The 20680-nt window shown below is 56.0% G+C and overlaps 1 protein-coding gene across 1 annotated transcript; it reads right to left on the bottom strand.

Moving 5' to 3' along the window:
• Positions 1-6765: 6765 nt before the first annotated feature.
• DLX4 (distal-less homeobox 4) lies at positions 6766-12925 on the bottom strand. The gene is made up of 3 exons (XM_038546143.1): positions 12090-12925; positions 8430-8626; positions 6766-8003 (listed from the first exon to the last, which is right to left on the bottom strand). Exons 1-3 carry the CDS (start codon positions 12343-12345, stop codon positions 7758-7760), a joined length of 699 nt encoding a protein of 232 aa, XP_038402071.1. The 5' UTR covers positions 12346-12925; the 3' UTR covers positions 6766-7757.
• Positions 12926-20680: the final 7755 nt, after the last annotated feature.

Here is a 20680-nt window from a genome sequence, read left to right as displayed (position 1 = left end):
CTGGGTTTCTGGGGAAGACAACCAGACTAGAGTTCTGCTCACAGGTCGAGAGCAACAGAGGAGCAGGGGTGCTTGGGCAAGATCTCTTATGGACGGAGAAAGTGTTTCTTGCTTGGTGGTCAGTGATAGTGATGATAATTAATCTTTGCTGAATCCTTACTCTATCCTAGTACCATTTGTGTTTTCATTCATATAGTCCCCACCGCAACTCTGTGAAGACCGTGCTATCATTATCTTAATTTTCCAGTTGAAGAAGGTGAGGTACAGAGAGGTTAGGAAACTTGACCCAAGTTCAGAGTTGGATTTGAACTCAGGCATTGCTTCTTTATTATGTTATATTCCTGGAGATAGAACTGTCCTCTTCACCATTATGTGGTAAGCTGGTAATCAGGGGAGAATTTAGGTGGGTGGGGGAAGAGGGATACTTTGGGCACCAAATTTGTATGGCCAAGGTGAAGAGATAAGTCAGCGTATCCCCTGGCATACTTGGTATATTTCACAACGTACCAAGAAGACACTCTCTGTCTCCATGACCTTCTGAGATATTTTGATCATTATCCCCACCCCATCAGTGAGGAAATGAAGACCCGGGAAGGTAAAGTGACTGGCCCAAGGCCTTTGAGCTATATGTCTGCATTCCAGAGACTCCAAGAAGTCTCCCCAGAGGAGACAGATTTTATTTTTCAAGGAGCCAGGAGGAATAATTCTTATTGCACAGATGGGCCTGCCAAGGGGCTGGGAGTGGGAGAGATCCAAAGCCAGGGATGAGTCCTAGGGCAGACTCAGGCTTCAGAAAAGGAGGCAAGAGGACTTGAGGAGGTCACAATTGGTGGATCCAGCTGATCCCCCTGGGCTTGGGGAATGTGACAGGAGCCCAGCAGAGGCATGTCAGGAGCCTCCTGCAGTCTGGCTTCCCTCAGGATCTGTTGGAGCAAAGAATTCCTGGTGGCTCCAGGGCTGGGAGGAGGAGTTTGCAGCAGGCCCCAGCTTGCAGAGACAGAGAAAGCAACCGCTGAGTTCAGCCCTAGAGCAGTGGACTAGTGGCACAGCAGTCAGCATGGTGGGCAGTGGGAAGCATGGGACCTGGACAGGCATTACATGCCCTCATCTATAGTCAGACCTCAGTCCAACCCCATACACTGAGGCCCTCCACCTCAAAAGAGGGTTAGGAGAGGGGTGGTCAGGCAGAGGAAGGAACCATGGAGTGGGGGAGCCCCCAGTCTGAGAGGGTAGGACAGTGCCCTGTTCTCTGGCAACCCAGTCTGAGGGAGGAGTCCCAAGGGGTCAGGCAAAACAGGACAGGGAAGGTGATGATGGGAGTGGGCTTCTAAGCTGAGGGGATTCCTGAGCAGAGGGGGAAAGAATGATGCTCCCCAAAGTGCCTCATGATCTCAACTGAATAATTTGATGCCATGCTCCTGGCCTCATGATTCGGCCTGTATGTTCTTCATTAGCTTGAAGTGGGGAGGATAAGAGTGGGGGCCACAGGCCAGAGTGGAATTCCTCATGCTAGCCAAAGGGTCTTTCTTCCATCTGACCTGAAATTCAACTGAACTCTAAAGGGGGATGGCTCAGATGTGGCTGAGAGGAATATATTCCACATATATTCCATAGAGAGTGGCACCCTCCCCTGGAAATGAAGTCATCTCTCCATTTTTGGGGCCAGAGAAGCTGAAGGCCTGGCACTGTGAGGCGTTGAATCAGAATCCTTGATGTTTGGAGGAAGCCTGGGGCCAACTCCTTTCCCTTCCCGGGCTGGCCAGACATGTCCCCCCAGGATGCCAATGGGGTTGAGTACCTTAGAGTCATCAAGCTATGGGGTTGGCAAGAAATGCTGAATGCGTCTATTCTGATGAGGGAAGCAAAGCCCTGTACCCAGGAGCCTCCAGTCTGATGGGAGACAGGCTCTGCCTTACAAAGCTCCAGACTGGCGCGGAAAGCGGCGGTGGACACATTTCAACCACTATACACATGCGCACACATGCACACACACACACAGGATTTGGCAAGAGAAATTATCTGGGCTTTGAGAGGGTAGGTCACTTGCCCAAGGTCACAGCAAGCAGGGACAGAACAGCACTTCCCTCATCACCCTGTGATCACCCTTCCTCCCTGGGGACTCACTCTCCCAAGTGGGCGGCATCTGGTGGGGATATATCAGAGAGGATGTCTTTGGGCTCCCGGGCCTTGGCTGGAGTTGATGGCCATGTCTGGGAGCCGTGGATGTGCCAGGAAGGGCTAGTGCAGGGGCTCTCGCTAGAGCTCAGGGAAGGAGGGAGCCAAGGCTTCAGGGAACAAAGAAAATAAAGTCATAATAAAATTACTGGGTTTCTGTGGCCATTCAGTCTCCCTCCCCAACTGCTCACCAGGGAAATACTCCCTCGAAATAGGAGACAGAGAGCTAGGAAAACAGGCCAGAATGAGAGGAGAGTGGGAGGAGAGAGAGAGAGACAGAGAGAGAGAGAGAGAGAGAGAGCGAGCTGTCCCCACTCCACACACACTCACACCCCAGGAAGCTAGTCTGTGTGTTTCTGCGTATGTTTCTGTTTCTGCATGTGCTTAATATGTTTAAGCCCCCAGGCCTCTCCTCAGCTCACCCTGTGTGTCATACTCCTCGCTGTGAATATGTCACCTGTGAGCGTCCGTGTCCAGATATGACCACAGCAAGGCCTGGTGCACATGCACTCGTGCATGTCTCTGTGCAGATCTGCCAACTACCCATGTGCAACGGTATGTCTGCCCACCTGTGCGTGCACCTTCTTCAGTGGAAATAGGTGTGCACTGGTGAAGTCCCCGTACTGGGGGTCCCCACATCTGCTGTCTCTGTGCATGGTCTCGGGCTTTTGCATTTTGAGAATGGGGATAGAAGGGTCTTTAATCTCCCCTGAACCCATCTGAGCTGGCCAGGAAAGAGGGAAGTGGAAGGCTTGGAGAGGCCATGACTTTTTGAACTCTAGGCCTTTTCATCTTGGAGAGGAAGAGACAGTGGTCACCCTGGGGGTGGGGGTGGGACTCAGTGGCTCCCCCAGGGTCCAACAGCCAGGCTTCTCAGAGAAGGGATGGGGCAGGGGCTGGAGTAGAGAGAAACTGGAGCTGGAGGCCTTCCTCTTACCCCTCCTTGGGATGAGAGAAGCAAGGAAAGATAGGACAGAGAAGGGGAGGCAGGAAAGAGAAAGACTTTGGGGGGTCAGAGAATTTTTCTTTTCCGCTATTAACTGCTAAAACATTTCTCACTTCCTGGAATAGGGGCTTCAGATAAGAGGGGGACCCTAGTCCCTTGAAAACCAGTTGTCTGTGGGCAGGGTTCAGAGGGGTCTTTGCAGAGGCCTGAAGCCCCCCTCTTCCCCTCTGTCTCAGCTCCCTGCTCCTCCCTTCCACCTCTAGTCCCTCCACCCCATCCCCTTCCTAGGCCATAGGAGTCCTGGCAAGGAAAGGGTTATCCAGGTGAATGGGGTGGGAAGCACCTGCAGGATGCTTTTCTGAAGGAAGAGGCATCCATGGCCCTGAGGACAGAAAACTGAGAGGAGATTTGCCACCACAACAATGGAAAGAATTGAGCTGAGACTCTAGGAGAACTAGCAAGCATCTGATGGGGGAGGAGGGAGAGTGGGTACATCATCACCTCCTGGGAAGCAAGAAGTCAGTGTGGCCTCCTCTGGCCTTTCCCCTCTCTACCCACATCCCTTACACTTTCTGCGGAAGTCCTGCATCTCCAAGACCCCGTCTACACAGGCTGTAGCCACCCGGATAACATTCCATTGACTCTGGATCCAATCCCAGAGGCAAGTTCAGGCATCCAAACTCAAATGAGGTTTGGAGCTGAGTAATCAGCTGCTCGGGCTCTGCGGACATTTTGTCGGGAAGGACCGGCTCCCCACCCCCACCTTGCACAGCAGATTTGGGGCTGGGGGAGGGTTGGTCTGTCACTCCCGTGTCTTCCCAGCCCCCTCCCACCACTGCCTTCTCCCACTTCCCACCTGCAAGTAATTTGGCCAATGGGAGGGCAGTTAAGATTGCAGTGTGGAATCCCTCTAGATCTGTGTGTGTTTGGTGGGGAGGGGCTCCCTCCTTCCCCCCCAGACCCCCGTGCACCCTTTTCCTCTTCACGGCAGCAAATTACTTGTAATTATCTCACATTGAAAACCTTCAGGAGCTGCTCCCAAAATTGCTTTAATTGAATTAATTGAATCTCATTTTGTTGGGGGAGAGGATGGGGGGCTGTCTTAAAATAGCATATGGGGTGAGGGGAGGGAAGCCCCAAGTCAGCTTTTCCCGTGGTTGAGACCCTTGTAGGTGAGAGAGTGTGCTCTGGCTTCCCTATTCCCATCCTCTGGTCTCTGCGGATTCTAGACGCCTTTCTGCACTTAGGACCTCGCCTGTGCCCTGCTTTCAAGTGGTGGTGACAAGGAATTGAGACACCTAGGTGGCTCAGTGGTTAAGTGCCTGCCTTCACGCCCCGGGGCATGATCCCAGGGTCCCACATCAGGCTCCCTGCATGGAGCCTGCTTCTCTCTCTGCTTGTGTCTCTGCCTCTCTGTCTTTCATGATTAAATAAATAAAATCTTAAAAAACAAACAAACAAGGAATGCATGTAGGTCTCAGAGCCTGTTCCTCCTCCCTACCCTGAAGTGGGGGCGGTGGCAGAGAGGTGAGAGGTGAGAGGTGAATGGATGGCAGTGGCAGTATGAACTCACCCTGGCCGTGACCCCTACTCCCCAATAATCACACCACAGTCATAAATGCCATTTGTGAAGCGCGTACTATGTTCCAGGCACCATGTCAAGCATGTTACAAGCACTATCTCACCTCATCATCACAGCTACACTGCAAGGCTGGTCCTATTAGCATTCCCAACTTAGTGTGGAGGAAAACCAGGTTCAGAGAGGGGTTAGGTAACTCGCCAAAAGTCACACAGCAGAGCTGGACTCTGGAGGCTCAAACCACTATTCTTAACCACTCAGTTTGGCCCCCTGCTTCGTTATTGACCCAATTTTCCCAGAGGAGAGTCTTCATGGGAAACCACCATGAAGCTTCTATAGCTCAGAGGGCTTGAGGGAGGTGAATGGGGCACACCCCCCTGGGCCTTCAAGCCCATCCCCACCCAGGAGCCCAGGGAGGTAAGGCCAACTCCCAAGTGGAAAGGACTCCCTCGTTTCCCCTGGAAAGGTCAGGTGGATGGTGGTAGGGAAGGGGGGCAGCTGGCCTCTGGCTGGGAGAGTAATTACACTCCTTCTGCTACTTAACTTTACAACCTGGGCTGTTGTTTTAACGATGCGACTCGTGTTGGGCTGTCCAATTAATCTCGCCTTTGGAGGCTTTCCGAGATGGGGCGGTAGATCTTATCTTGGATCTGTGGAAAGAGGAGTGCAACCTGCAGTGGGAGGAACAGCCTCCCTGAGGGCCTGTGGCCTCAGAGAAGACCCAGGGGAGGGACCCGGGGCTGGGGCCTGTGAGCCTGCAGAGCTGTGGGTTAGGGGCACGGGGAGCCCGGGAGGAAGAAGGGGCGGTTGCCTTCTTGGCACCATCATTCCTCAGTTCTCTGATCTTGGCTTCACGCACTCCTTGTATTTTGCCATCTTCAGGATAACCCTCCTGGTGTGTTCTAGTGAGTGGTGGTGACCACTGACGCTGGAGGGGCCTAGGAGGGGCTGATTGCAGGCCTCCTGGGGCAGGAGTTCCACTGACTTTTGTACCCCCTCTACCCTACAGAGACTCCAACTTGGGCCTCTCTCTGGCCAGAGGAGTTGGCTCAGAGTGCCTAGGTGGGCTTTTCTTTTCTTTTCTTTTAGATTTTATTTATTTATTCATTAGAGACACACAGAGAGAGAGGCAGAGACACAGGCAAAGGGAGAAGCAGGCTCCATGCAGGGAGCCCGACATGAGACTTGTGGGACTCCATCCCAGGTCTCCAGGATCACGTGGGTGGGCTTTTCTAATGCAAGCAGCCCGCAGTTGGACTAGGTTTAGGCAGTAAAGGGGAAGACTCGGACCTTTCTGCCTAGAATTGGAGGCCCCTCCCCCAATCCCTCGGGCTGGGCTGGATTCCCTGAATCATTCACAGCCCTGTTCTCGGCCACCTCTCTGCCACTGGGTGCTGTGTGTGTGATGGGGGTGTGGAGGCCACAAATCTACTGTGGGGTCCAGGCTTAGGTAGAGCCCCTGACCATGCCAGCACTACTTTCTTTAACCTGGCACTTACCACACAAGGGGCTGGTTATTTTGTCTGGCTCCCCTGTGCCTCAGCCACCTGGGATAACCAGCCATCCTGGTTATCTCCAGGATCGAACACAGAGCAGAAGCTTCACACTTGTTTGTTGGATGGAGGAGAAGTCCAGCTCCTTCTGAGATTTTCTTCTCCTCCCCCTCCCCCTTGGTGGGCTGGGGACTCTTCTGCCCACGGAGCACACTGGGAGGACTGGACTGGCTCAGTGGGCTTATCCTCTCTCCAGGTGAGTGGGGACTGAGACAGAGCCCAGAGGACTCCTGTCCCTGGCTCCCTCCAGAACTGGGCCAGGACAGAATTTGCAGGTGAGGACCACTCAGACTTTGCAGTATCAGCATCTTTCAGTTTCACACTGGAGTGTATGAAAATGATCATTAGAACATTCCAGAACTACAACCAAGGAGCTAGTTAGTGGAAGAGGCAAAACTGACATCCAGTCCTTTAGCTTGGTGCTGGAAGAGTCAGATGGGAGACAAGAGGGCGATGAGCAACCAATCCCCACCCCTAGAAGTCAGAAAACAAACATACTTCACAGCCAGGGCCCAGGTTTTTGTACAGATTTAATCTCTGAAAGCTCACAGTGTGGGGAACACTAAATGGATTATAAATAGGAGCAGTTCCTTTGGACAGAGGCAGCTGTGAGAAGCTGAACTGCCAGCCCACCCTCCCTAAGGGGTGTCTCTACTTACACTCATCCAGAGAGTCAGTTGTCCCCCATTCTCCCCAAAATGTTACCCTACTGGGTTCACAAGAGGGTGTGCATATGAGGTTGTTAGGTACTAAGGGTTGGGAAAGGAGAGGACAGGCTCTTAATAAATACCCGTTGAATTATAAAGATAATTGGATCTGTTATCTACCAAAACTGAATAGACATGAGAAAAAGGCTTTTTTTTTAGAAGAGCAAAAATTACCCATAGATCCACAAACTCCACCTTTTCAGCATCTCTTCTAGCTCACAAGATGGTGAGGAGGTGTATCAGTCACGGGGGTCACGTGCCCACCTCCAGGAAAAATCGGTGGGGGAGGGGAGAGACCTGATGGTGCTCAGCATGAAGACTCTGGATGCCCACTTCGCTTCTGCTTTTGCTCCTAACAGGGTTGGGCGAGGCCCAAGGCACACGGAGAGGAACAAATACTCAAGTGTTTCTCTTTTTTTTTTTTTTTTTTTTTGCCTCCAGGCAGTGGTAGACTGCAGTCCAAAGAAGCGTTGGGAAGACTAAGGGTCCTGGGAGGAGTCTGAGCTTCAGCCAGTGACTCTCCCTCCAGAGCCTCTGATCAGCTGGAAGGAAGGTATCCAGTCCACAGTATTGGTGGGGGGCGGTGCTTCAGACCAAAGTTCTTGATTAGGTAGGGTGTTTGGGTTACAAGGCAAGGGAGACAGGACTCCTCCCCATCCTTGTCCTTCTCCAACTCCTCTTGCTCTTGAGAAAACATCTGGAGCTGGTTTCCTCCCGGACCAGAAAGGGTGCAGGTGTTCTGGGTCTTGCGTTTTGTGGAGGACAGGGGTTCCCCCCTGACCCACCCTTCCCGGGACTCACATCATCTGAGGAGGAGCCAGGACATCTGGGGAGTGATGCTGGTACCAGGCTCCAAAGCTGTTGCCGTAGCCACCACCGGTGGGCAGAGCCCCTGCCTTGGGCAGATCCCAGAGGGATGGAAGGGGTGGGGAGCAGGGAGATAAGGATGGGGGTCTCCCAGGGACGTCCCCTTCCTGTCCTCCAGAGTTCTGCTTCAGGAGCTTCTTGTATTTGGAACGTTTATTTTGAAACCAGATCTTTACCTTTGGGGAGAAAAGGGAAAAGAAGGGAAGATGATGAGGAGTATGTGTGTGTGTGAGGCGGTGAGCCAGGGAAACGGACCTAACTGCAGCTGTGGCGGGTGGGTGCAGTCCTGGGAGCCCAGCAGAGATTGGGGACAATGCTGCAGTCCTCCAGAGTCCTTGAAGTGGCGGGAGTCCTGCCCCTGAGCTCTATCCAGTTCTCCCGGTCTGGGTGCCCTCCTCTACCTGCATCTGCCCCTCCCCACAACACATTTTAACACAGTCCCCCAACACTTACTGAGGGCGGGCTCTTAACACACCTGGAGAACCGAGACAACGGGCTAGGAGACCCCTGGGGGCTTCCCGCCCCCTCCCGGGGGAGGGGACTGAGTTCCCAGAGGACATTTCTGGAGCCGGCCAGCTGCAGGAAGGTTGGACCCGCCTCACCTGGGTCTGGGTGAGGCCGAGCTGCGCGGCCAGCTGGGCCCTCTCGGGCAGCGCCAGGTACTGCGTGTGCTGGAAACGCTGGTTCAGGTGCTGCAGCTGCAGGCTCGAGTAGATAGTCCTCGGCTTGCGGAGCTTCTTGGTCGGGGCCTGCGGGCGCTGCTCCGAGGGCTCCGGGGACAACGGCGGCTTCTCCGAGTCTGGGGAGCAAGCACCGGGCGGTTCGTGCGGGAAGGTGAGAGGGCCGGACGCGCAGCTTCAGGAGCTCATTTGCATGTCGTTTGCATGAAGGCCTCGGGTGGGCCGGCAGCTCAGGTGCGGGGCTCGGCCCGCTCTACCTTCCGCTCCACGCCCCCTTCTGACCCCATGGCCCCCTGTGCGCCAGGTGGCACAAGAAGCGGTTCTTGCCCTCAGGGAACTCCCACTCTTACGGGTCCTGTGACCCTAGGAAGAGAGCGCCAAGGGCTGAAGCTAGGGTACAGGTGGCGCCAGGGGCGGGAGGTCAGAGTTCAGGCGGGTGCGGTGGCGCCAGTTTGGGGTGGGGCGGGGCCCGAAAGGCTCGGTAGAGGACTGGGCTGAGGCCTGGAGCTGAAGGGGGCAGGGCATTCCAGGCGGAGGGAACTCCAGAGCAAGGCTCAGAGGCCCGAGACAGTGTTTGCGTGGCAGCCTCCCGGCTCAGAGAGGAGGGGTGGGTCAGAGGGGCCCGGCCAAGCGGGCCTTGAAAGCCGGGATGAGCACCGGCCCGTCCCCACCACCACTCCCAGCATCGGAGTGCGGAAAGGGCCCCCAGGGTTTGCCATCCCCTATTGCAGGGCGCAGCCCCTCTCCCGAGGCACACCCTACAGGGAATGTGACCAGCTCTGCCCTCCCCCAAGGCCAGCTGGGGGGACCCTATAAGCCAGGTGGGACTGAGGCGGCCCCCTCCTGCATCCTGCCACACTCACAGAGGGGTAACCGCTCGCGGGAAGGTGGCCCGGGTTCGGAAAGCGCACAGCCCGGGGCAGCGCAGGCCGTAGGGCCGCCCCAGGATCGTGCTGCCTTGCGGTCTGGTCACCTCTTGTCCCCAGGCCCAGCCACTCTAGGAATCTCAATGGGGGAACAGTGGCCCTAGAATGCGGCTGGTGCAGGGCGAAGGGTCCTCCTTTTCCAGTCGGAGCAGCCCCAACCTGTACCAGTGGGTGGGGACACCCCGGGATCATTCCATTCGTGTGATAGAGCTGGGAGGACCAAGTGGCCGAAACGCCTCGGGGCTTCGGGCCACATCTGCAGCTTTCCACGCAGGTCTGCCGGGCTGTCCCAGCCGAGACTGCTCTTGGCTCCGGTGCCCAGACGCAGCTGGCGTCCGCCAGCTTCCCGCACCCTCACCCTGCCCCTCCCTCCGGTCGTGCTCCCCCAGACGTGTGGTTCTCCGCCCTGGGCCCGGACGCGGTGACCAGTTGCCTTCACCTCCCCCGCATCCCTCCCCGGTAGCCCCGGGCGCTGCTGACTTCTCAGATCCACCCCCCTCGACCCCCACCTCGGCCAATTCCCAGAAAAACCGTTGGGTTTCCGCTCCCGCCCGCGCCTGTCCGGCCTCCCCTGCGTCGACCCTAGCGCTCGCAGCCCCAGGCTGGCCGCCCAGCGACCGACCACCCGCGCTTGTCCGGCTGCGTGGTGCGCGCGGCTCGGGTGGGGACGCCGCACCCGGGAGGCAGCCGCGGCTACTGAACTCCCCCAGCCCTGGGCGCCCTAACTCTCCCGGGGACGCCCCTCCGAGTTCCCTCCTCGACAGCCGCCTTTCTCCACACACCCTGCGGCAAGTCGCGAAGGGATATGCCCTGGTCGCGGTTATGCAGCCCGGAGGCCTCCCTCCAGGAGCCACCGCCGCGCACCCGCGGGCTCCGAGGGGTGGTGGCACAGCTCACTCGGAGCCAAACCTCTCAGAGGCAGGAGTGGACATGGAATGGGGGCGAAAAGGAGGACTCAAGCCCTCTCTCAACTCCCAATCATTCAATCTACAAGGGGCAAATCCACCAGTTTCAGGAGAAAAGTGCTAACCATCTAGACTAAGAACATGTATGGTTTTCGTTGGATCCGGGGAAATTCTGTAAAGAAAAGAAACTCTCCACTCTTCCGTCCTTAGACCCAGCAGAGGGAAGGCTAGGAGTGTGGAGAATGGGAATGAAAATACTGACCCTATAAATAGTTCTCTGAAGGACAAAGCTATCTTATGACCACCCCTAGACACACATGTACACACAAATGTCCCATATACTAAAGGGGAGAGTCTAAGGGATTCCACCATTTGTAGGAACTAGATCATTTGTATAAAAACAAAAACAAAAACAAACAAACAAATACACACAAACCTCCTCTCCCAACCACTCCTCCTCTAAAGAGGACAGACCCAGAAGCTTGGGAGAGGCAGCTCCAGTTCTGGCACAGAAGGCAGTTAACTTTGGGGGCTCTGAGGAAATTCCCTAAAATCCTCTTTTCTGGCCTCAGGCAGTGAAGATCAATTTGCAAGGGCCAAGTGCCTGCAAAACAGGCACACACACCCTTTCTTTGGGCCTCAGTTTGGCCATCTATACATCAAGGAGGTTGAGTTCCCAAATCTTTGGGGTCACTTTTGGCTCTGATGGTTTGTGAGCTCATATGTTGGAGTAAGAGAGAGATGTCTTGGTCCAGGCCGACTCTCCTGAAGGCACCCCGTGGATGTGCATCCTTGGAGGAGCCTGTGCTAAAGACAATTGTGGGGGCAATTAGTGGGGGCAGGGAAGGCAGGAGATGTGAGGTCTAATCTGCAGCTAGTACAGATGGGTATGTATAGTGTGGCAGGCACTCTGCCCAGACCAGGCCCAGGCCCAGGCCCAGGAAGACGGCCTGGCTCCTTGGCCTCTTTGAGGCCTTCCAGTGAGCACTTTCTCAGGGGCTCAGAGTTGCTCCAGACAACCATAACTGAGGCCTATGGCCTCCCTCCACAAAGCCAAGGGGTGGATATGCCCAGAATGGCCTGCTCCTTCAGCAGCAAGGCTAGGGTAGTCAGGACCTGCTAGAGACTACCTGACCCACCTGTGACTACTTGCTTAGAACAATGAGTGGTGGGGTCCTAACCCGAGATTTTGCCAGGCCAGCTTCCTCTCTGTCAGGCACATTCAGGCCCTGGCCAAGGGCAAGGGGGAGAGGCCCCCCAAAGCCCCCACTTCCACTGTCCCCCAGCTGGGACCTAACTTCATTTGTCTGTCTTTGGCTTGGGCGCTGCTTTCTAAGACATGACAAAGGCAGAGGGGCGACTTGGGGAAGGGAAGGAGAGTACGACGTAAAGAATCCTGGGGCAGGGGCTAGACACCCGCACCCACATCTGGATTGTTTCAGTTTTCCGTTACCCCTAGGTACACACAACCCCGCTGCTCCAGGGGGTGGGGTAGGGAGCCCTGCTGCCCGGCTTCGCACAACTGCAAATCGAAACCAGGTCGGTCTTGAAAGGAGACCTAGATCAACTCGCCCCCGCCCCTCCCCCCTGTCTCCCGCCCCATCCCTTCGCCCTCCCCCCACCCCCAGATCCTGTGGAATCTGAGTAAGGTCTGAATCCCGCTAGCTGCGCCCAACCAGGCGAGGGCGAAGTTTAGGGACGCACAGGATCAGGACCCCAGAGGTGAGAAGAGCCGCGGCGGCCGGACTTACCTGCCTTGGGCTCCTGCTGAGAGGGCGCCGCCGGTTGCTGGCAGGGCAGGTAGGAGTCTCCCGGGGTCGCCGGCGCAGTGTAGGAGTAGGGCAGGAGGTGGCCATAAGGCCCAGAGTAGGGCAAATCGGAGGCAACTGCGTTTGCGGGGGACAGGCCAAGCGGGTAGGTAGCCACTACCGATGGGACAGGGGCGATGTCCGGGAAGATGGCTTTGGAGGCGTCCCGGCCTGGGAGGGGGCAGGGCAAAGAGGTCATTGCGGCCGGGGCCGGGGCCGAAGGGCCTAGGCCATGGCCCGGCACGTAGTCCGCTCCCTCCGCCAACTCTCTCTTTTCCGAGCCTCGGGCGTGGGGACCGGAGGAGCCCCCCAGCCAGCCTCCCGCACACTTAAAATTGCCCGGAAAGTGTCTCTCTGCGCCTCTTCCAGCGGAGAGCGCGCGCCTGAGAAAGGGGTTCCGAAGGGGTGCCCCCCAGGGCTTTACCCCTCCCCCCTAAATCCATGGGGCCCCCCTCGCCTCGCTCTTGGGTTCGGTTCCCGGGACTGACGCGGGCACCGCCCACCCAGACACCGCGGATTGGCTGCCGCGCACGGTGACCTCACGGGGGCTGGAGCCGGGGCCCGCCCCCCGGGGCAGCCCGCGGTAGGGACCTTCAGAAGCGAGAGGTCGGAGGGGCGGTGCGCACGCTCGGGGCCCAGCTACGCCGGGGGCTTCTCCGGCAGGGGCGCTGGGGTGTCAGGGCGATGGGAGCAGTCTGGGAACCCGGGTCTCAGCGGCAGAAACGCGAGGGAGCCGGCGGGGCTGGGACAGCCCAGGGAGGGCAGCAGGGCCGTGGCGAGGCGCGGCGGCTGCAGGGGAGGCGGGGTGCGGTGTGGGGGCCCCGGGCACCGGCAGGCGCGCTCCCCAGCTGTCGGGGAGCTGCGCGGGGCTTCTCGTCCCGCCGCCGTCGCCTCGCGGGGGAATCGAGCCCGGCCGCCCGCGCGGGCAGCTTATTCAGCAGGTCGGAATGCGTCGCTGCAGAGCGCCTGCCGTTTGTTGGTAAACAGACGCCGGGTCGGGGAAGGTGCCGGCCGGCCTCGCACGCGCGCGGCGCACACGCCCCCGCGGGGCGCCCCGGGCCTGACTCGCCGCGACCTCCGCCGCCGCGCCGCGCCCCCGCCCCGCCCCCCCCACCCCCCGCTTCCGCTTCCGGCGGGGGCCCCGCTGCGGCTCCCGCAGGCCCCCGAGGCCGCTGGCGGGACCCGCCGTCCGGCTTTGCCCCGCGCGACCCCACCCGGCCTTTCCCGGCGCCGCCGCGCGAGGCAGGAGTCTTGCAGGAACCGGGACACAATCCGCGAGTAGGAGGCGAGTCCGGTTTGATGACTCCCTCCGAGGGCGCAGGAAACACGGCGGCCTGGCTGGGTGGCCCTGTCTGTTTTCCAGGCTGTGCGGGACCTGCCTCTAAACTTTAGTACCCGAGGCCTCGACGAGCAGGTGTCCGCGTAGACGAGTATCTGTGGCCACAGGTACACAACTACACAAGACCCCATTCAAACACAACAAATATACAGACAGAGGCGTCTGCACCGATGTTCACATTAGCATCCCAGCATGAACAGAAAGGTCCATTAATGGATCTGCAAATACGGAATATAGGCTGTGATGTAAAGCATACCTAGATACCCAAAGATAAATAGCACAGGCCCTGAAAAAAAAAAAAAGAAGCAGGATACTTGTCTCTTACGCAGGCGCATACCTATAACAAGGCAAACTGCCCGTGTACGCATTCAAAAACACACGACATCCGAGCACATAAACATCTAGGCATGTGTATCCACCCTCTGAGTGGTAACTGTCCACACACGTGTAAGTTGCTTCATGGTAGGGGGAGAGACAGCTACACCCCTAAACCCACCAGTCCTCACAGATTTCCAGCATACCCACATACACACCTTTGAGTATGCAACTTGGATGAGCATATTCATGCTTGTACACACATATTTGTTGCTGTTATCAGGACTCAGAGTGAAGGCAGCAGTCTTAGAATTGGAGAGTAGGAGAAGACAAAGATCAAGACAAAGAGGGAGACTTAGAAGAGGAAGAGAAAGCACTGGAGGGTCACCAGGTTCAGAGAGGCAGAAAGATCAAAGGAGTGTTCAGGGTGGCTGATTCCCCCCAGTCAGGTGTCCCCAGGGGCAGATGAGTGAATTGGCTTCAAACTGGACTCTCCTCTGGAATGGATAGAGATGAGTTTTTCCCAGAAAGCACTTGGCTCTGAGCTCTCCCCTTGAAGCCTTGGAGACTCCTCTTTGGGGGGTGGCTGGAGAACCTATTCTCTCCCATCCAACAAGGTATGCAGGGTTTGCTCTGCGGAGAAATGCTCCTTTCACATGGGACCACTTTCTCCTTTCTTTTTTTTTTTTTTTTTAAGATTTTATTTATTTATTCGTGAGAGACACAGAGAGACAGAGGCAGAGACACAGGCAGAGGGAGAAGCAGGCTCCATGCAGGGAGCCCGACGTGGGACTCGATCCCGGGACTCCAGGATTACGCCCTGGGCCTAAGGCAGGCGCTCAACTGCTGAGCCCCCCAGGCGTCCCATGAGCCACCCAGGCATCCCCACTTTCCCCTTTCTTACCCAACTCTAGCCACCCTGTGGCTGACCATGCCAGCCTCGAGCTGGGGGCTCTGAACTTACAAGGATATATCCTTCCACACCTTTCTGTCTACCATCATCACTTTCTTCTGGAAGGAGGCAGCTACACAACAGGGCTGTGGTGTTTTCCAAAGATGGCTTCTCAGGGCACAACAAAGGAAGAGAATTCTCTCTGGAGTGGAGTTGGCTGTCAGGGAAGGTTATATACTAAGGGGGTACTTTTGAGGTCAAACTGAAAGAATGAGCAGAAGGACACTTTGTCCTGTGGTCAAGTACCCAGATTCTCTTCTGTGCTGGAACTAGAAAAAAATAAAAATAAAAAGGGCAAGGGTGGGTTTTCTGGCAGGCCTCTGTAGCAGTTGACTTTGGGCATCCTCCAAAGCCAGGAGACACATAATGAAAGCTTCTCCTAAACTCTCACGGGGCTTCCCTGAACTCCCCAAAGAGGAGTCTCCCCTTCTCCTGAAGCTCTATACAACGATAGGACACAACATTCAAGTCCTTCGCATCTTCACAAAAAGCTCATGAAGTAAGCACTATTCTGATCCTCAGTTGGCGAATGAGGAAGCGTGTCCTTTCATCCATATCTACCTCTTTAGGGCTTCTTTTTTCCACAGGCTGGAGGGTGTGGGGCTGGGGCACTTGTTGAAGAAATCCTGTGGTCTCTTTGGAGCAGATTCTTCACGGACAGGTCACCTCCAGCAGGTATCACAGCCCACCAGTGGGGGCGGGGGCAGGGAAGGTGGAAGGGGCCAGGATGGGGGCTAGAAGAGTTGTGTTTGAGAAAGGTGTCTTTGAGAAGAGGGGAGAGGGCAGGCTGGAGAAGCCTGTGGCCTGGGTTTCCAGCCCAGCTCACCAGCTCACTGGCTGTGGTAGCCTCCGTTGGCCATTGCCCATCTCTGAGACTTGTTTTATCCAGAAAGGGTAACTTGAGGGAGCTGCATTTAACACATTTGAGCCTTTGTCATTTGGTCTAGAATGAACTGTAGAAATAGAAACCCCCAAACACCATAAAACCAAGAAAAAGGGGGAGGAGGAAGGCATGCAGGCAAAACAAAACGGACTCTCTCCTGCCCTCCCAATACCTCAGCCTCTGGCTTGTCATAAAAATCAGGAGTGTCTCTCTCTGCTCTTTCTCACGCAGATCCTGTCCATTAGCCAAAGGGGCCCGCCTGGAGAGCCCCAGCACCGGAGTGAGGGCCCGGGAAACGATCCAGGGTTCAGAGTGGGGGCACGGTGTCCCCCACGTCAAGAGCCAGCCAAGGGTGGGCGACCACCTGATAGATCTACAGGGTACATGGTGGTTTGCAGGCTTTTTTTGGTTCCCCAGGAAAACGCAATCCCACCCGATCCCGCCCGGTAACGTTTCTGTACGCAGAATAAATACCCTCAGCGGTGGGACCAATCCCTGCTTGAGGGACTCTCCCCGAAGCGGGGAAACTCCATCCGAACTAGTGCTCCTCCCCGGTGGCTCATATGCTTGTATCCAACACCCCAAACACACGGTGGGTGCGCAGGGCTTGCATGGACCTGCTCAGGGGAATAGAGGTTCCACTGGACCCCAGTTCCTAGCCCTGGGCGGCCAGTGCCAAATTATCGGCGCCCTTGGCCCTCCATCGTACCCACCATCTCCAAACGAAATCTTCGTTGTCTCTTGTCTACTCTCAGCAGAATTTAAGTCTGAATTGAGGGCTTTCGTAATATCTCGGTTTGGGGGAAACTTTGTGAATAATTTGACTCGGCAGGGCGGTGGGGGGTGAGAATTCCTCCCTCTGCTCCACCGTGTGTGCAGTGGTAAAGCCCCCACCTTTGGCAGGGCCGGGGGAAGGGACATTTCGTAGAGACCTGCGCACCTTGCCACACGCTCCGATTTGACTGGTCTTGAATTTTTAAAAGGTGATTTTTAAAAAATTATTTTAAATATTAAAAAAATTTTTATAGTCTTTATTTAAAAATAATCTCCAGGGGATCCTTGGGTGGCTCAGTGGTTTAGTGCTGCCTTCGGCCCGGGACGTGATCCTGGAGTCCCGGATCGGGTCTGGCGTCCGGCTCCCTGCGTGGAGCCTGCTTCTCTCTCTCTCTCTCTCTCTCTCTCTCTCTCTCTCTCTTTCTCTGTCTCTCATGAATAAATAAATAAAATCTTAAAAAAATAATCTCCATACCCAACTTGGGGCTTGAACTCACAATCATGAGATCAACAGTCGTTGGCTCCCTCGACTGAGGCAACCAGGCGCCTCTTGTCTCGAAATTTTGAATGATTGTGTCTCTTTTCTTCTCTCTGATTGATCAGTTCCTGAGCGAGCGCCGGCGCTAGCGGGACTGCAGGCTGCTGACTGAGGTCACCGCCAGTCTGGCCGCGCACTTAGGTTTGCGTTCACCTGCAGCCTCCCGGGAGAACTTTCTCTATGATTGACCTTGCTCCACCCCCCCCACCCCCACCCCCCCCCACACCCCCAGTATCATTTTCCAGATAACTCTGGAGAAGCAACCAGAGGAAGGGGAGAGGGCCGGTTTCAGGGTCTGTGCCCCCTCGAGATTGGCAAGTGCTCGGCTAGCAGGATTCACGAGTCTTCTGCTCGGTCCCCAAGCCACACTCCCTCCGGGTCCTCTTTGCTTTTCTTTCCAATGCCAGCCTCCGCTCCAGGAACAGTCTTCACTTTGGGGATTGACCGGGACGTTTAAATGACAGGCACGTATGTATGAAGTCACCAAACTATGTTAAAACAAACAAAACTCTTGGACATCCCACAACACCCCAACCCCGCAAAAGAAAACAGTTAACAAAAACCGGGGCGGAAAAAAAAAAAAACTGGGGCGTTCTGGAAGGTGCGTTGGGGGCGCCGCCCTGCGCAGCGAGGGGGCCCAGCGGCTGGATCTGGGCGCGCGGGGGCCGGAGGCGGCGAGGTGGGGGCGCGGGGGGCCCCAGAGTTCTGACCCGCTGCCCCAGCTCGAGACCCGGCGGGCCTGGGGGAGGAGCCCGCACCGAGCCGGGCGGACCGACCGCGGGAGGCGGCGCCCGATGCCGGGAACGCGGAGAGCCCGCGGGAGGCCCCGAGGCCAACCCGGCTGCAACGAACTCGCCGCGCCCCGAACGAAGGCGGCTCCGCCGAGTTCCGCAGTTTTCCAGACCCGGGCCCGGGAACTCGGGCGTCCCGCCGAGGTCGCCCTCGCCCGGTCCCGGTCGGGGGCGAGGGGAGGCGGCGGTAGGACCGGGCGGGAGTGGGGAAGTACATCCAGCCGGCACCGCGGAGCGGGTGTGCACAGGCCCCCGCGACGTACCGCAGACCCCCTGCACCCACCGCACACACACACATAATCCCAGAACCCAGCAGCTGCGGCCCTCACTCCACAGGCGATCACACAACACCTGCCGCATTCACAAGCCGTGTCACACATACACAAAACACCCAGCACACGCCCCCACACAGGTACACACGTACACACGCTACACTCGCCTGTGACTCCCTCTATACCGTGGAGATCTGTGGGGGTGGGTCACTGGTTTCACTTTCTCCCTTACCAGACCCTTTGGAGGTCCAGACTGCTTTTCTTTCATAAGAAAAGGGTAGGTTCAGTCCCTAAGTCCTAGTCTGGGATTCGAGGTCAGGGAGAAAGGGGTATCCTTATGTCTGCTGGGCTGGGCTTGGGAGAATGAGAGGAATATTGCCTTAGGGAATAGAGTGGGATGGCGACATGGGCCACGGTACCTGCACCCCCATACCTACCCCCCAAAAGGAGAAAAATAATCACAAGTACAAAAAAAAAAAAAATCCCACATCCTTTCCTCTGGGATTCATTGCCCTGAGCTGCCCTTGTCAGACCTGGTGTGGGGGCAGGGTAGGCAGGGGGAGGATATGGGGGGAGGGTGAGAGGCAATTGGGTCCCACCCCACTCTTCTCAGTTCTTCCAAACCCTCCCCCACTGGGCTCAGCTTTGGTGGGTGAGGGCACTAAGCCAGCAGTAGGGGCCCAGCCCCCTCCAGGCTGTTTAAGGAGGGGGGGGTGGCTCAAACACCCCTACCCACCAGCATTTACCTATTGTGGTCAGTTACCCTCATTAATTCCCTTTAGAAAAGGGTCACATGGTGGAAGTTCATCCACTGCTGCCTGGAGAAGGCTGGCGGAGGAGAAAGTGGGCAGAGAAGGGGAAAGGGTTTGTGCTTGGGAAGTTGTGGGGGCTGTGCACTGGTCCTGGGCTCCCAGGGGAACCCAGCTTACATGTTTCCAGCTTCTCAGACCAGATTGCCCATCTCTCCCCTAAAGACCCTTCTCAGTTTATGAGCTAACCCATACCTGTCCCATCTCAGCCTTGGCTGAGGGACAAGCTCTCCCCAGCCCAAATTCTGGGTAGGTAGAATGTGCCCCAGAACTAGCAGGGAGGGGGACGCTCAGCCCCACACCCCAACTGCCAGCCAGCCCAATGAGGCACTGGCTGCCTCAGTTTCTGTCCACAGGAAAGCCTGGGAGAGGGCCACGCACGTAGTGGTTCTCTGGCTGTCTGAAGCACAAGAGGATCCTGATAGAGGTGCTCTTCTTGGAAACACCTCCGAGGAACCTTCTGGAGCCTGCATAATGGGAACAATAGTGATCTGAGGACACGTATCTTGGGTTAACACAATAATGACAATATAGATGACACTTGTTAAGTGTTTTCTGTGTTCCAGGCACCATGTTAAGCCCTTACATGCATCATTTCGTTTATCACACTTATGAGGTAAGTATCCATATTATCTCCCCTTTACAGATAAGGAAACTGAGGCACAGAAAGAATAACTTGCCTAAAAGCTGAAATTGAGGGATCCCTGGGTGGCTCAGCGGTTTAGCTCCTGCCTTCGGCCCAGGGCGTAATCCTGGGGACCCAGGATGGAGTCCCAACATCGGGCTTCCTGCATGGAGCCTACTTCTCCCTCTGCCTGTGTCTTTGCCTCTCTCTTTCTTTGTGTGTGTCTCTCATGAATAAATAAATACAATCTTAAAAAAAAAAAAAGCTGAAATTGGAATGCTGGCCATCTTGTCCTCTTAACTATCATGGAGTTGTCTTACCTGGTGAAGTTCTACTCATTAAGGGCAGGAGGAAGGGCTGGGAGGGAGAAGGGACCCCAGGAGAGGAAAGCCCTCTATGGAAGGGTGGTAGGAGGAGTAATAATATCAATGATGGCTGATATTTATTGTGTGCTTGTGCACAATGCTTCCTGTGCATTTCCTCATTGAAATCTACATACAACCTTGTAAGGGAGTCCTGTTATTATCACCCGTTTCACAGATGAGGAGACTGAGGCATAGAAAAGGTGTGTGCAGGGTCTACACCCACCTGGTTAGAAGGGAAAAATGGGAGGAAGGAAGTGAGAGTCAGGAGGTTCTGCACTGTGGAGGGCCTCAGACACCAACCAGGAGCTTAGGATGAGGCCATGGGTAATGGGGAGGACCAGGCTGGGAGCTGAGAGGCTTCCCTGGAGCATCTCGGTACTAACATGTGCTGGGAAGGGGAGAGTCAGGTGTCAGCCCAGTTAGGAGGCTGTTGCAGGGGCGTGTTGGTGGCTCAGCGGTTAAGCAGCTGCCTTCGGCTCAGGTCATGATCCTGGAGTCCTGGGATCGAGTCCCAAATCTGGCTCCCTGCATGGAGCTGGCTTCTCCCTCTGCCTGTGTTTCTGCCTCTCTCTCTGTGTGTCTCTCATGAATAAATAAATAAAATCTTTAAAAAAAAAAAAGGTGGCTGTTGCAAATAAGGTTGGTGAAAAGGAAGGAAAGTGTCAGAGGTCGGGCTAGAGAGAAACTTTCCTGGGCCTGGTGACTGTACCACAGGAGGACGGAGGCAAGAATGACTCTGAAGTTCCTGGCCTGGGCAACCAGAAGAGGGTGGGCAAGAAGGGATGTGTTTGGTCCAGAGATTTAGGCATTTGATGGGTGGTTGGACCATGCACCCAAATTCTAGGTCTAGATGCTCCAGCAGGCAGCCAGC

This window comes from Canis lupus, chromosome 9 (assembly GCF_011100685.1).
Source record: "Canis lupus familiaris isolate Mischka breed German Shepherd chromosome 9, alternate assembly UU_Cfam_GSD_1.0, whole genome shotgun sequence".
Classification (NCBI taxonomy): Eukaryota; Metazoa; Chordata; class Mammalia; order Carnivora; family Canidae; genus Canis; species Canis lupus.
The sequence above is the reverse complement of the archived record's forward strand: the minus strand, read 5'-3'. Positions and strand labels throughout refer to the sequence as shown.

Coding starts and splice junctions, on each gene's coding strand:
- DLX4 (XM_038546143.1), bottom strand. CDS start 12,345: ATGACCTCTTTGCCCTGCCCCCTCCCAGGCCGGGACGCCTCCAAAGCC. Junction 8,627..12,089: donor TCAGCAGGAGCCCAAGGCAG/GTAAGTCCGGCC, acceptor CTTGCTCCCCAG/ACTCGGAGAAGCCGCCGTTG. Junction 8,004..8,429: donor TCGGCCTCACCCAGACCCAG/GTGAGGCGGGTC, acceptor TTCTCCCCAAAG/GTAAAGATCTGGTTTCAAAA.